A 15,753-nucleotide genomic window follows, 5' to 3' on the forward strand; every position below is an offset into this window, starting at 1 on the left:
TCCATCTGCAGGTTAAAGTGAAAGATACACTAGACATAATCATCGGTCACATGAGCATCATGGTGGTTCAGTGGGTAACAGTGTCGCCTCACAGCAAGAAGGTCCTGGGTTCAATCCCCACGTGAGACGGGTCCTTTCTGTGTAAAGTTTGCATGTTCTCCCCGTGTCTGTGTGAGTTTCCTACGAGAACTCGTTTTCCTCCCACAGTCCAAAGACATGCAGGTGAGGTGAATTGGAGACACAAAATTGTCCATGACTGTGTTTGACATTAAACTTGTACTGATGAATCTTGTGTAATGAGTAACTACCGTTTCTGTCATGAATGTAACCAGTGTGTGTAAAACATGACGTTAAAATAATAAATAAGTAAAATAAATATCCCCCTTTAGTTCTACCACCCAGATCAAGACGATGTTAAAAGACTCCAAACCTTCTATCATCTCACCATACTTAGAGAACCGGCTGGTAGGTAATCCCCAACCAGTAGCTCTGATATACCAGTCCAATATAGATTGGGCTACAGACAATCGAATTGAAAATCAACACATTAGGGATTTTATTTCTAAAAATACGACCGGAACTGTACAGGTTTGCAAGCATTTAGCCAAACTTACAAACTCTTATAGGCCAAGTGCATATTTTGAGACAACTCACATATTGACCTGCACTTCACTGCCAGTAGTACATGAAAACAACCCTTGTAATCAATGAGTTGAGGTGTTTTAGCCAAGGTCTCAGCCAGTCAGAGTATAAAATCAATTATATGCTTCCAACTGAGCCCCTGTAAACAACAAGAGGTCTAAAACAACTGTGAGCCAGGCCTTTGTCCTCCCAGCCTAATCGACTATCACCTGTGCAGACCGTAGAGAGACGCAAACTAGCACACATTATCTTACTGTGTGTCAAATAAAGCGTGTAATGGCCTGCAATCCTCTTTGCCCAGTGTGTGTGTGTGTGTGTGCAGAGCCTGCAGATGTTCCCTTGAGTACACAAGGGATTGAGTATATCCAAAAGAAAAAACATAGTCGAGAGTGGTGCATGATTGAAAGGAAATCTTTGAACCAAGCAGTAACAAATCTAAGAAACTAAGAATTTAGTTTCTTTTAAAATAGTAAACGATCCATCTTTAAATTTTAGCATACGCTGCAGAAGGTACATTAAAAAGTCCAGTGGCAAACTATTCTTATTAAAAATACAAATATATCTCTGTATTTAAAAGAATGCACGTTTATAGTTCTTTATTCGCTAGTTTAAGGCTACTGTTAGAGTATCTTTTACAACAGCTTTGTCAAATAAATAAAAAAGAAATCTGCTAGCGTCTGTATTAATGAGCTTCACTGTCTGTGTTAAACATTCTTATACAAGAACCTATACTATTTTCATATGCATTTATAAAACATCAGCTTTGAGACTTGTGCAAAAAATACAAGGTTGATAAAATTTATATATTAAAAAAAAAACAATAAAGCCAGAGGATCAGGACACAGTGCTGTTTGACCTCTTGGCCTTTTTCAGGATATCACATTTCTTCCGATTGGGGCGTCTGCAGCGCTCATCGATGCTCGGAACACATTCGTAATGCCACACCTCCTCCAGTTTCTCCACAGGATACACAGCCTCCACATAATGCTTGATGAGTCTGAGTCGTACAGGGTCGAGCTGTTTCTTGTTGCAGGCGCCTGAATGGTTGTACTGAAGCCTCAAATTCTCCGGCGTAAAGAGTTCGGGAAAGAGACGGACGAGAAGACGAGCGGCAAAATTTCCTACCGAGAGACTCTGCTGAACGATATCCTGAACCTCCCGGTCCGAGAGCAGGTAGGACGAAGGCACTGGAAAGTCTGGCACGGAAACCTTGAGATCCTCGAGAGGGACTTTGCAAAAATCTTTGCTACTTTTTTCTGGCAGCATCAAGGGTGCTTCAGTTTCCTCTTTTGGGCGACTGGAGTTGATCTGGAGGTCTCTGACATCAAGATCTTGATCAGAGGGGTAGATTTTGCGATTCTGCTGATACGACCGGCGTTGCTCGGTGTCTCTGCGTCTGCACCTTTCGTCCAGCTTCCCTACAAATTCAAGGGTCCAAACCCGGTCGTTTTTCGCCCGAGGGTAGACCAACTGGACATAATGGCGGATAAGATTGATCCGGATGGGATCCAGCTGCTTTTTGCCCATCGAGCCACTGCAGTTGTAGTGCCTGCGTGCATTTTCTTGCGTAAACAGTTCAGGGAACATGAGCACCAAAAGGCGTGATGCGAAGTTTCCGATGGACAGGCTGCTATCATAGATGGTCTTCAGTTGCTCTCTTGTAAGAAGGTACTCCTGAGGAACCTCAAAATCTTGACAAGAGATGTCCATTTTGTCAAATTCGATATGCTCCTGCCCTGACCCTTTGGCCCTTAGGTTAGAAGCATCACAGAGCTCGTTGATATTGACAATCGAGATGTCGTCAGGATCGTAGGTATCATCTGAGTTGTTTTCTTGGTTTCCACCCTTGGCACCTTCAATGGCTTCTTCCAATCGCTGGATGCACAACTGCAGCCAAGTATCTTCGGGCAGCTCTGGGAAGTTTGCTTCCATGTATTTGCGCATGATCTCCAGTCTGTTGGAATCGATGATTAGTTGTCCAGCGGTGGAGTGACCGTCAGGAAGCCGTCTTTCCTCAAACACTTCAGGAAAGAGTCTGTTCAAAAGGAACACAACAAACTCCTCAGGCGATGAGACGTCGTCCGGATTTTCTTGGGAGTCCGACGCCAGATCGGATTTGATGTTGCTAAATTGGCTCTCACTTTCTCCAGAGTCTATCGAAATTCTTTCGTCTTGGCCGTCCTCGTTAATAAAATGGCATCCGTGATTTTGATCAACATCGATTCCAGTCTGTCCACAACCTGGCACACTTTCCAAATCCTTCTGAGCCCAGAAACGGTTAAAAAACTCATTGATCTGCAGCAAGCACTCGTTCTGCCAAAAGTTCCCATTCTTGACCATAGGGTAGCAGGACTCCACGTAGTTCCGTATGAGCTGTAGATGCAAAGAATCCAGAGAGGGTTTACTGGAGATGCCGCAAGCTCGGCAACCTTGGGCACATTCTTTGGCTGTGAAAAGCTCAGGGAATAGCTGGACCAACAGCCTGCAGCCGAGTTCTCCAGCTGTCGAGGTTTGCTCCATCAGCTGCCCCAGTTCCTCCCTGGTCAGCTGGTATTCTGGCGGAGGCTGGAACTCCAGAGCACCCTCCGAAGGCTTCATCTGCTTCTTGATGCGAGTCACTTCCAGCGACAGAAGGTCCACCTTGCTGTGCAGCTGACTCATGCTCGAGTTTAAACTGTTCAGGATGAAAAACATCTTCTCGAAAAGTGGATACAGATGGGAATCTGCAGGTACAGGGGATGTACTTGATCCAGAAGTAGAGCTGTGATTGTGATTTTGGTTGCCCAGCTTTGGGAAAAGGGTGCCATTATGGCCAACACGGACCCCAGATTCAAGTTGGTCCGTGGATGTAGTCTTTTTCTCAGTGATACGGTGTGAGATGCCATATAGTGGCTTCCTGATTGATAATATGGCTATGTCTACTGGAAATGGCATACCACTGTGAGATCTGGGTGCATCTTCTGAGGTGCCTTCTTGGAAATTGTCACCTACCTATAGCGGGAAATGGAGAGGTTCTGGTGAATGGTTCAGAGTCATGGATTCATTTTAATATTTATACATTAACTTATCAACTGAAGCAAGATGATTTTAGAGGTCAGCAATCACAGCCAAACAATCTATGAAAATCGTAATGTTTAATAAAACAGATAACATGAAGTTCCATAGAAAAAAGTCATGAATTTATCTTGAACTCTCACCTTTGGCCTCTTTCTGCTGGCTGACTGGTTTTGCTCTGGATTAAGTCCATCTAAACCAGCATGTAATTCAGATCTTTTGGTCAACTGCTGAATTAAACAGTTCGAACTCCTTCCCTCCAAACTCTGTGGCATCTCATGGTCTGTCACATCGTCATTGTCCATCTCAACCTTAATTTCTGACAGAGAGAACAATATGAGTGCACTTTGTAGATATATCTGGCCCAAATTTTCTGCTGCTACCCCATCATATTGGAAAAGAACCAATAGCTGAGATAGTGTTGGGTGGTTGATCCTTCATAGCACAGCAAAGACACTAGCGCTAGAGTCAAATACACATTCAAATATAGCGTTGTGATGTGCTAGACCACCACTGCCCAGACCTGGGTTCAAGTCTTGGCAGTGCTGGAGGGCTGGCTATGCACTCCAAGACCCTCACCAACTGTCTTTGCTGGTACAAGCAGTGGACAAACACCAAGAGCCTGGTGCGTCCAACCGTATGTGAATTGTACGGCCTCATTATATGTTGGATTGTGCGTGTGCTTGCATTAGAGGTGACTAATTTAAGAACAGAATGATCAGAAGATTAATCAAGTTAATCTCCAGCCTCTTTCTTACCTCTATCAGGCACATTTGGGTTACCACCATGCTCGGAGGAGCTCATTTCCTACACCATTGGAACACAAATATCACAGATTGTCAGATTTGCTCAATGTTATAATGTGGTGATGCTCTGCAGCTATTACAACACACATTTTTTTCAGTTTCTTTCATTTTAATTGCATTTTTTTACAACTGCTTTATGTTGACCGGGGTCACAGTGGGTCCAATTCCCCCATAATTACTGGGTGCAATGCTGTAACACACCAGGACAGGACACCAATCCATCTCAGGGCCTCGGTCATCCTCCCCCTCAGACATAACCAATCATGTCTGCATGTAAATGCCTGACCGGCTGATAGCACTGCTGGGGATTCGAACCCTGGATCCCAATGCTAGTAGACTAACGTAACTAATAAATATACAGTTGCATCACCTGAGCGTGTCTATATCAAAAACATTTCTGATTAGTCACGTTTAAACAGTCGCTTTTAAACAGTAAGAAATTAGTGGGCATTTACATTGAACTAATGTGTTTTAAAACTAAATAAATTTTACTGATTAGCACATTTTTTCTTTTTTTTTCAGATCAGTGTTTCTGGGTAGCTTCGGATTCCCAGCGACCGTGATCAGAATTAACCGGTTACTGACAATCAGGTCCTGAAGACCTGTTTATGAATCCACCACTTGTTATTAAATAACACCAATGTGAGTGAATTTCAGTAATCTGGCAACCCAGAGAAAAATCCTTTTACACAAGCACGTAGGTTGCCAGAGTTAAACAAGTCATTTACTACTGTTTTATTTCATCACAGCGGGTTAATAAAACTGTTTAGCTGTGCTATATTCACTATATAAATCTTTTATTGTTCGATTTTAACATTTCTCTTCTGTAACTGGGCTAAAAAAAATCGAAACCAACCTGACACGAGTGGAAAAAACACGAACAATCAAGGAGTTTTGTGGGGTTGTGAACTCACCGTGGTGGCTGTACCCGGTGCCCGATACCCACGGTGGATTACAGAGCGCGTCACACTGCCATTAAACTGTATTTCAACCTTCTGTGTGTTTTTATCCACCACTGATTTTTCTCTCCGTGTTTCTCTCCGCTGTGGACCGCAGTTTCGCGTGACGTGACGCGTTTGTGGGTGCTGTGTCATTTCCGCGCACTGTGGACCAGAGTCAGGAGTCGATTTCTAAAAGACTCGGCTCTCTGATTCCACGCGCACGGAATTGAGAGGCGGATAAAGATTCGGTTCATTTTCTGCAAGAAATGTTCACTTTTACTAACCTCTTTAATCAGGCTCACGATTGCGGTGGGTCCGGTACCACCCGGCTTAATTACACACCGAACAAGGTTCTAATCCATTGCAAGATGACTCTGATTCATCTACCAACTTATTTTCTCACGCCTGTGGAAAAAGCATCAACTCCAGACCTTGTATTTCACAAAAAGTGTGAGGAAACAAGAGTACCTTTAACTTTCCAAGAACTATTGGGTATATCTAGCTGGAGGTGTGGGTGCAGCACAGAAATTGGTCCTGATTTCCAAAAAATGTTTTCTTTATGTGCACATACATGGGTTTCCACTAGCTGCTCTAAATTACTCGTATAGGGTGAGTGAGTCTGATCAGAATATAGAGATACATTTTAACAAATGGCATAAATGACAAATGATGTTACTTTTTGCCTCCAGAGCACAAAAATGTAAAAAAATAATAATAATAATAATAAAAACATTTAGTTTCTATTATTTTAGTAGCTTTACATGGGTGTTTGTCAGTCTTCTTTGACCCGGTTGCAGCTTGTCCAACACGCCGCCGCTAGATTGCTTACTGGTACGAAAAAACATGAACACATTACACCTGTCATGGCCTCCCTACATTGGCTCCCCATGAAATATAGGGTCCAATTAAAAATTTTACTCTTTGTATTTAAGACACTCCACGATATGGCCCCATTGTACATCAGTGACATGTTATGTCCCTATAAGGCACAAAGGACATTCCAATCTTCAAACAAATCTTTACTAAATGTACCTAAGTCTCGCTTAAAACACAAAGGTGACCATGCTTTCTCAGTCGCTGCTCCCAGACTGTGGAATTCATTACCTTATGGTATTAAATCCCAGACTTCAAATGATGCTTGTCTTAAAACCTACTTTTTCTCTCTGGCATAGTTAGATGGTTAACCAGGTGTTTCATTTACTCCCGCTGTATTATTATTTTTTATTTTTTTTTGTATATTCTATATTTATTAATCTAACAATGTATTTTCTATTTTTTATTGTTGTATTCTTCTGTACAGCACTTTGGTTAGCTTCGGCTTTTAAATGTGCTTTATAAATGAATTGAATTGAATTCAAACCAGAGACAAACTTTTATTTCATTTATTTATAAAACTTTCTCTTGGATCCAGTTCATATTGTTTTCATTTTTCTTTTATTTCTGACAGAAGAGTGTACGTTTCAGAATATTTTGCACATACAGAAATAGGGGCATTTTTATGGAAATGATAGTTTAAATTATACGTACATATAGCACTTTGTGCACCCTACGCAAATTCACGAACTACGCTAAAAGCGTGAGTCAGTTCGTGAATCGGAGCATGCGTAGTGAGGCTCTCATTGTGCGTTTCTGTTTTGATGAATAAGTGCTCTTTTCTTTTGACTTTGTGCTTATAAATGTAAACAGAATAATATCTATTTTTTTATTTTAAATGAACAATGACACATATATTCGGTCACTATTAAAAATTGACATATTTATTAACCCAGCAACCACAACTACGTGGTATGAGTTAGTTAGCGGCTTGATGGTAACGTTTTACCTCAGAAGTGGGGCGGCACGGTGGCTAAGTGGGTAGCACTGTCGCCTCACAGCAAAAGGTCCTGGGTTCGATCCCCAGGTCGGGCGGTCCGGGTCCTTTCTGTGCAGTTTGCATGTTCTCCCCGTGTCTGCGTGGGTTTCCTCCGGGTGCTCCGGTTTCCTCCCACAGTCTAAAGACATGCAGGTGAGGTGAATTGGAGATACAAAATTACTGAGAGCAGCTACTTACAAAAATGAGGGCGGCACAGTGGCTAAGTGGGTAGCACTGTCGCCTCACAGCAAGAAGGTCCTGGGTTTGATCCCCAGGTTGGGCGGTCCGGGTCCTTTCTGTGTGGAGTTTGCATGTTCTCGCCGTCTCCGCGAGGTGAATTGGAGATACAAAATTGTCCAAGACTGTGTTTGATATAACCTTGTGAACTGATGAATCTTGTGTAATGAGTAACTACCGTTCCTGTCATGAATGTAACCAAAGTGTAAAACATGACGTTAAAATCCTAATAAACAAACTTACAAAAATGTATGCATTACACTATCGTTATGGTGGAGAAGTATAAATACAGAGTGCTTTTAGAAACAGAAATTACTGCAATTAGCTTAGCAGCTAACACTAGCGACTAAGCTAACTGGTACCGTTGTTGTTTTCCTTGGATATGAACTCACAGCTGTAATGTCTTTTGTAAAGTTAGTGTACTGCACACAGCACAAGTTTTTACTGTATATTTATTTCATAATAATAGTAATGGTGTGTGAGTTATTTGGGGTTTAGTCAGTATCTCAGCTGTGAGCTAGTTGGCTAGGCTGGTATTGACACCTTCACACGGCTGTTCTAACATTTTTACAAGGGATGGGCGGATTGATCCAAATATCAATAGAATCGATACTTTAGTTTTACTTTTTCTCCGGTACACTCAGCACGTTTCTCCCGTTTCATAAGAAAGTAGAAACCATGTTTATACAGACGCCCCTCTCACATCTTACATGCTCACATTACTGCTCCTGATCTGCTGTGTTTTGGTGTGGTACCGTCACGTGACTGAGCGGCACTTAGGCACCGAACATATGCAGCAGAGAGAGAGAGAGAGAGGCTGCGTCCGGAATCGCATACTTAGAGAGTATGTACTAGATTGGAGGAAGTATGCACTACTCCGCCGGTAAAAAAAAGTACATACTTCCAGTACAGAAGTATGCAGTATGCACACAACACCGCTATGCACTACATCCGCCATCTTTCCAACGTCAAGTGATGACGTGGGACGTGATGACGTAATATCACCATGGTTACAGACTCATTACAAACCCCACTCGCCAAACTTTTGGATATTTATCGTGTTTTTGTTATTAATTCGTCTTTAAAATGTTTTATTTTATTTATCTTACTTACACTTGTAAACAGAGGACCGCTATCTTTCTTGTTTCTTATTACGCTTCGAACGCCTACGCAGCTCCAGTTGCATTATGGGATACATTAACGGACCGCAAGTGTGCATCGCTTGCATACTCAAACATGGCTGCCCAATAAGTAGGTCATCCGGGTACTTCTCGCGTACCTCTTTGTGTATAATATGTATTCGGACATACTAACCGCTCTCGCGTACTCATTTCGCATACTATTGAGTATGGAAGTATGCGATTCCGGACGCAGCCAGAGAGAGAGAGAGAGAGCGAATGGCAGAGATGGGGATATTTTAACGCAGTAAATTCAAAAATTAAATAAAAAAATAATTTAAGTTATTTAATTATTTTGTGTATTTTGTTTATTTTACAAAAAGCCAGAAAAGTGGAACTTCAGGCGATAATAAATGCACATGTTTATCATCCATGTACGAGTATTTTAGCACTGCACTCTTACAGCCATATTGCGTTGAATGTGTGATTTATACATCGTATTTTAAGAAGTAAAAACACGTTCAGCTCGTATCTTGTGCTCACCTTCACTGTGCAGTTTTTCTCCTCTCGTGAAACACTCGATATGCCTCAGGGCTCAAAACACAACATGGAAACGTGTTGAATTTTATTTTCTTTAGTATTTGAGCTCCTATACAGACGCTGTTGCGGTGCAGCCACATTGTTTAATGTTTATTAAACATTAAAAGACGAGCTAATCCAAGCTAGCAACTTCACAAGTTATGTCAGCAAAGATCCACATGATGGCGCAGAAACACCACAAAACATTCTGAAATCGGTTCATTTGGTCAAATTTCCGTTTATTATCAAAACTGTCGTAGAAAACGAGTACAAATGATTATTTTCATACATGGAACTGCAATAAATGATTTCATTTAAATATAAATGAGCAATATAATACGCATTAAAATGAATTATGTGTATTATGTGTACAATTTTTATGGAAATAATAGTTTAAATCGTACAGTACGAACGCACTTTAATAACCCTGTCCTACACCTTTACACTTCCGAAGGAATTATTTATTTACAAAAACAATAAAATTCGATAAACGTGGAAAATAAGTTGTTATTCATAAAAATGCATTTTGTATTTTATTAATACCGCAATTCACCGTTGTACTTCGGAATAGAGAAAGGATTGGGTTGAATCGACTCCTCGAGTCAACAATCGGTTTTCAACACATGAATCATAATCTGAGTCGACTCTACAATTTGTGGAATCTAACAGCTGCACTGTGGACCGAGGGGAAAGTGGGCTGTACTCTGTTCTAATACACTTGTCTATTCGAGCTGTAGTGCACTAGATAGGGTGTTAATATGGGGAATCTGAGGATATTGAACATACAACAGTTACTAATTTATTTTTACTAAAGCAAACAAGAGAGGAATAGATTTCTTTTCACTGAATAGTTTTATATAAGATGAACATTTTATACAATCGGAAATTAACTAAATAATAAATTAATTAAATAAACTGAAATATATTTGCGCTTAATAAATCACATAATATATTAACTGAAAGAGGATTGAGGAGAAACGTCAATTTCCTTCAATATGATAATGACACGACACTCATGAAGAAGTCAAGACAGCTGGAAAGACCTCTAACTTTACCATTAATGGAGATGTAAAAGTGGTGGACAGCTTTTACTTATTAACAGGAAAGGATCCAGCAGGCAGGAAATACCACACCACAATTGCTCATTGTGTTCCACTCACTGTGTAAGTTGCTTTGGATAAAAGCGTCTGCTAAATGCTGAAAATGTAAATGTAAAGGAACTGTAGATACTCTTACAGACTGCGATCTTCTCTCTGGTTCTTTATGGTTGTGAAACCTGCACAATAAAACAACAGGGCAGAGGATTAATGCTGTTGAACAGCAAAGAAGACAAACTAATGGCTCCTCAACCAAATTCAACCTTATCTCCCACTGGAAGCACAGTAACCAAACTGAATCTTAATTTTGGATCATTTGCATCACAAGACAAACTAATTCACTGAAAAACACCATTGTGCCTGGAAGAGTTGAAGTTAAAGGAGGAAGAGGACAGCCAGCAACAAGAAGGATTGATACCACTAGAGTAACAATAAACAAGCCATTAAAAAGTCTGAAGACCCAAACAGTAAATACCTTCCAGATCGTTGCCACGAGTCCGGTTCAACTTATTTATTTGCAGTATTGCCTTTAATTTTTATCTTTTAAAATGTTTATTTATCTTTTGATAATTTGGACATCCACAACATTCATAATGACCAGGCAGGACCACAGATCAACACACTCTCTTACTGATGCATGTGAGATCATTGGGCTCTTTTCAACAGCTAAGGCTAGATTGCTTCACAAGGCTGTGAAGTATTCTTCCACCACTCCTTGACCAGAGTCCTTGACCAGACAGCAGGAGACGCGGTAGCAGCTACCTTAAGGCAATACCCCGTCCAGCCCTTCCTCTCTTACCGGAGTTCCCAACCAGGCTGGTAGGACAGCTGAAACCCAAACCCAGCCAGGTCTCAGTGGTTGTGGCTTAGCATGATTGAGGCAATACATTGTCTAGACATTTAAAGAACAAGTAGTTTTGGTGCTGTGTTGCAAAGGTTAAAGGGACCTGGGTTTGAACCTCATATCCCTCATATCCCTGTCTGGAAGTTGCATCCAATGTTTACCTTACCCACTACCCTGACCAGAATGAAGAAGTTATTTCCTTTTGGCCTTGGCCTCCTGAGTGGACAAATCCTGATTTATTTATTTACGCATACAATTTTACATGTTTTTAAATTAAAGCCGCAATTAAAGTAGCACAGCTAGTAGAGTAGGTGCTGTAGAGAAACAGAGTTCCTGGAGACCTGGGTTTGATCCTTGCCTACAGTAACTGTTGGTTGCTTAGTATGATCTTTCAGTGTCTGGATGTTTTCTTTAGGCACTCTGGTTTCCTTTCACCTCTTTAAGACATATTAAGTCAAGGGTTTATTCCTGACCTGTACACAGTGTTTCTGGGTAACCTAAACCCTCCAAGACCCTGACCATGATGAAGCAGGTAATTAACTATTAAAGGACTATTAAAGATAATCTACTCTTTATAATGGGCGGCACAGGGGCACAGTTGGTAGGTTCCTGGAAACTGAGTTTCATCTTTTCCTTGGTCATTGTATGTGAGAAGTTTGGTATTTTCTTATTGTATCCACATTGGTTTTCCTTCCACCTACCAGAAACATACCAGTAAGTGGCCTGCCTTGTAGGTAAGTGTCCTGTAGGACATTTCTCCAAAGTGTACGTTAGTAGGTTACTGGGGGCGTTTAGGATGGACTGACACCCTGTCCATAGTGTATTTATGCTTTGTGTTTTCTAGCGGAGCTAGACCCTCTGCAACCCTGACCAGGATAACATGGTTGATGGAAATAAAATAAAAGCTTTGTCCTCTGGAGCTCTGCTTGCATGAAATAAAAATACCTTCACCTCTGTGCTTGATGTGCCATGAGACACATCAGTAAGATCTACATTCTGGAGCATTTAGACCATCAGGACTGATGGAGCTCATTAATCACCTAACGGAGCTGCTATAATCCAGTGTGTAGGTGATGAATTACAGAGTGAAGCTGAGATGTGATGGTCCTGCTCATCACTCACACCTCGTTAACCTGCTATCAACAGACACTTTAATCTCACCTGAGACGAATAAAGAGAACATCAGTGCAGCGGGGCGTGTGGCAAAAGCTACAGATGGTAAATCAGGAACATCATAACGAGGCCACAAGCTAAAAGTGCATCAAATATTTCTCTACAATAATATACACTTCATGGACAAAAGTATGTGGACACCTGACTTCAAGTCAGCAATAATATGGAGTTGCCCCAGCTTTGGGACTGTAACAGGTTTAGAGTGTGTTTGTTGGAAGAGCATCTGACCAAATGCCTGATTCTGGTCAGGATTGTTGCAGCTCTGGTGCCACCCAATGCAAGAATACACATAAATCCAGGTGCAAATCCACTGAAGACAAATTCTCACTTGCTCACACACCATTTAGTGAAGTCAATTAACTTTTTGCATGATTTAGGAAATGCTCAGTTCCTAAATGGCAATGACAAACGTGAGGTTTGAACCTCAAACCCAGATCCCAAGAGCCCATGTTGCTATCTGCACCACACTACCTGATTTGCTACAGCAACGTTTGCTTTAATAGGAAAAACAAAAAAAAAACTGATATAAAATTTTCTGCTGAAATAGGGACACCTAGATCCAGCAGTGCCCCAGGTGTGAATGAGTAGGTGAGTAAGTGAACAAATGTGTGAATGAGTGTGTTCCATGTGACAGACGGTGGCATCCTGTCTTGTTTGGGTAGTGCTGGGCCCAGCATAACACTGACCAGGAGGAAATGGTTAGTAAAAATGAATAAATAATATCCCTTTGTGTGGTTTTCATTAAGTTAGGGCAACTCCACAACCCACACCTTCAATCTTAATTACTGGAACACACTTGACCTTGCCCGGAGGTTCACATACTTCTTGTGTGTAATAGCACAAAGTTGAGCGGAGGGGGTGCTGGTGTGTCACGAGTGAACAACACACACACACACACACACACACACACACACACACACACACTCTCACACACTCTCACACACACTCTCACACACACTCTCACACACACTCTCACACACACACACACTCGCTCACACACACACTCACACACACACACTCACACACACACACTCTCTCTCTCACACACACACACACACACACACACACACACACACACACACACACACACACACACACACACACACACACACACACACACACTCTCTCACACACACACACACTTCAGTGTCATATGGCTGCTTGGTTGCCGAGACCATTCAAACCTCAGAGACACACTCACGTTACATACAGCTGTGATGCTGATGAGCATCACTGACTGGTAGACAGATGCCTGTCTGGACCACACACACAATATAAACTGCTATATAGTCCTCTCTTCTCTGGGAAGCTGTCCGCTAGATTTTGGAACCTGACTGCAGGGGTTTACTTTCATGTTTGCAGATGAGGAGATGCTCACTCTGTGTTCTAGTTTACTTAAACGGTGTTGGATTTCATTGAGGTCAGAGCTTGGTGCATGTCGGTCAAGTTCTACACTAAACTTAGCAAAGCATTTTTAAATATTCACTTTGTGCACAGGGTTACTGCCATGCTGATGCAAAAAGGGCCTTCCCCAAAATGTTTCAGCAATGTCATAAGTTACAATTCTGATCTAGAGAGCTGTTCTAGAAACATGCAGTAAGCAGTTGCACTAAATGCATCATTACCAATCGGCCTTGAGGTGGAATACGGCCAGCATGTGCTTTAATTGGGATCAGAAGTTTTATTAAGAAGCTGGTAACAAGTGTGAGTGTATGAGTAAGTATGTAAGTGTGAGTGTATGAGTAAGTATGTAAGTGTGAGTGTATGAGTAAGTATGTAAGTGTGAGTGTATGAGTAAGTATGTAAGTGTGAGTGTATGAGTAAGTATGTAAGTGTGAGTGTATGAGTAAGTATGTAAGTGTGAGTGTAGTGTGTATGTGACTAAGTATGCAAGTGTGAGTGAGCGTATGTGACTAAGTATCTGAGTGTGTATTTTGTTGTGTGAGTAAGCACTTACGAGAGTGTGTATGTAGGTATGTAAGTGTGTATGTGTGAATAGGTGAATGAATGAGTATGTGAATGAATGAGTACGTGAATGAATGAGTATGCGAGTGTATATTTAAGTGTGTGTGTATGTAAGTGTGTATGTGTATGTAAGTGTGTATGTGAGCGTGTGAATGAGTATGTGAATAAATAAATATGCGAATGAATGAGTATGTGAATGAATGAGTATGTGAATGAATATGTGAATGAATGAGTATGTGAATGAATGAGTATGCAAGTGTGTATTTAAGTGTGTGTGTAAGTATGTGTGTATGTGAGGGTAAGTATGTGAGCGTGTGAATAAGTATGTGAATGAATGAGTATGTGAATGAATTAGTATGTGAATGAATATGTGAATGAATGAGTATGTGATGAATAAGTATTTAAATGAATGAGTATATAAGTGTCAGGATGAATTGAGAAATAAGAACTAAGTGTAAAAGTGTGTATTAGAGCAGTAAACTAACGGTGTTTAAGAGGTAGAATGAGATTGAGACGTGTGTGCGTGTGTGTGTGTGTGTGTGTGTGTGTGTGTGTGTGTGTGTGCACCACCCTTCTTCGCACCCTGTGAGTCCCAATTGTGGTCGTCACAGAAACCACAGGTCACCCAGTCTGGCGCCAAGCAAATCAATACCACAGAACTTCCTGCACACACACACACACAAACATGCTCACCTAGACCTCATTAATTATTATCATCAATGCTGCATACACACACACAGGCACAGGTACTAATACTAATCACAACACACACACCAACTAGTTATCCAAATCGGTATTCCAATTGAGCTAACAAACACAGACCGACTTGATTTTAGCAGCTCTTACAGTATAAATCAACACTAACATCAAACTGCTGGAACTAAATCGTTTCTGCAGGAACACTACACCACAATTTAGGGAAGTTCCAGAAGAATTGACAAATCTCAGTCTGGAATGCTTACAAGACCATTTTTCTGTCTGTAAAACTCCACTGACCACAGTAAGAGCAATTCTCTTTAAATAGATCAATCCTGGAACAGTGATGAATGTGCCCAATTAAACCAAAAAGTCACAAAAGATCTCTCAAACCTTTGACTAAGGTTAGAGGTCATGGTTCCACTGGCAGAGGAGTGCTGAAAGCTAGCATGCATCTCCTTCGAGGCAGATTCTTCATCGGAAGAAGGCCTGAGCTTTGACGTCGGTTCTAATACATTAAGGTTCATAAACCACTCTAGTGTAGCTTTGGCAGTAAGCTCTGGATCGTGTCCTGATGAAAGATAAACCTCCGTCCTGATTGCAAGTCTTCTGCCCTGTATAGAACGCTTTTATTTGTCATATATACATATATACTGAGGTCAGAGCACAGGGTCAGCCATTGTATGGTGCCCCTGGAGCTGAGAAGGTTAAGGGCCCAACAGTGGCTGCATAGCAGAGCTGGTATTCAA

General features: G+C 41.3%; 1 protein-coding gene across 2 annotated transcripts; it reads right to left on the minus strand.

The window, feature by feature from the left end:
- Window positions 1–579: 579 nt before the first annotated feature.
- bend3 (BEN domain containing 3) lies at window positions 580–7,697 on the minus strand. 2 transcript variants are annotated; one of them, XM_062995700.1, is made up of 4 exons: window positions 7,494–7,697; window positions 4,455–4,503; window positions 3,840–4,015; window positions 580–3,633 (listed from the first exon to the last, which is right to left on the minus strand). In XM_062995700.1, the coding sequence occupies exons 2-4, from the start codon at window positions 4,498–4,500 to the stop codon at window positions 1,477–1,479; spliced, it is 2,379 nt and encodes a 792-aa protein (XP_062851770.1). In that variant the 5' UTR covers window positions 4,501–4,503; window positions 7,494–7,697; the 3' UTR covers window positions 580–1,476. The 2 variants fall into 2 exon arrangements, with proteins under 2 accessions (XP_062851770.1, XP_062851769.1); XM_062995699.1 differs by lacking the exon at window positions 7,494–7,697 and adding an exon at window positions 5,417–5,596.
- Window positions 7,698–15,753: the final 8,056 nt, after the last annotated feature.

The sequence above is a fragment of the Trichomycterus rosablanca genome, chromosome 5, assembly GCF_030014385.1.
Source record: "Trichomycterus rosablanca isolate fTriRos1 chromosome 5, fTriRos1.hap1, whole genome shotgun sequence".
NCBI lineage: Eukaryota > Metazoa > Chordata > Actinopteri > Siluriformes > Trichomycteridae > Trichomycterus > Trichomycterus rosablanca.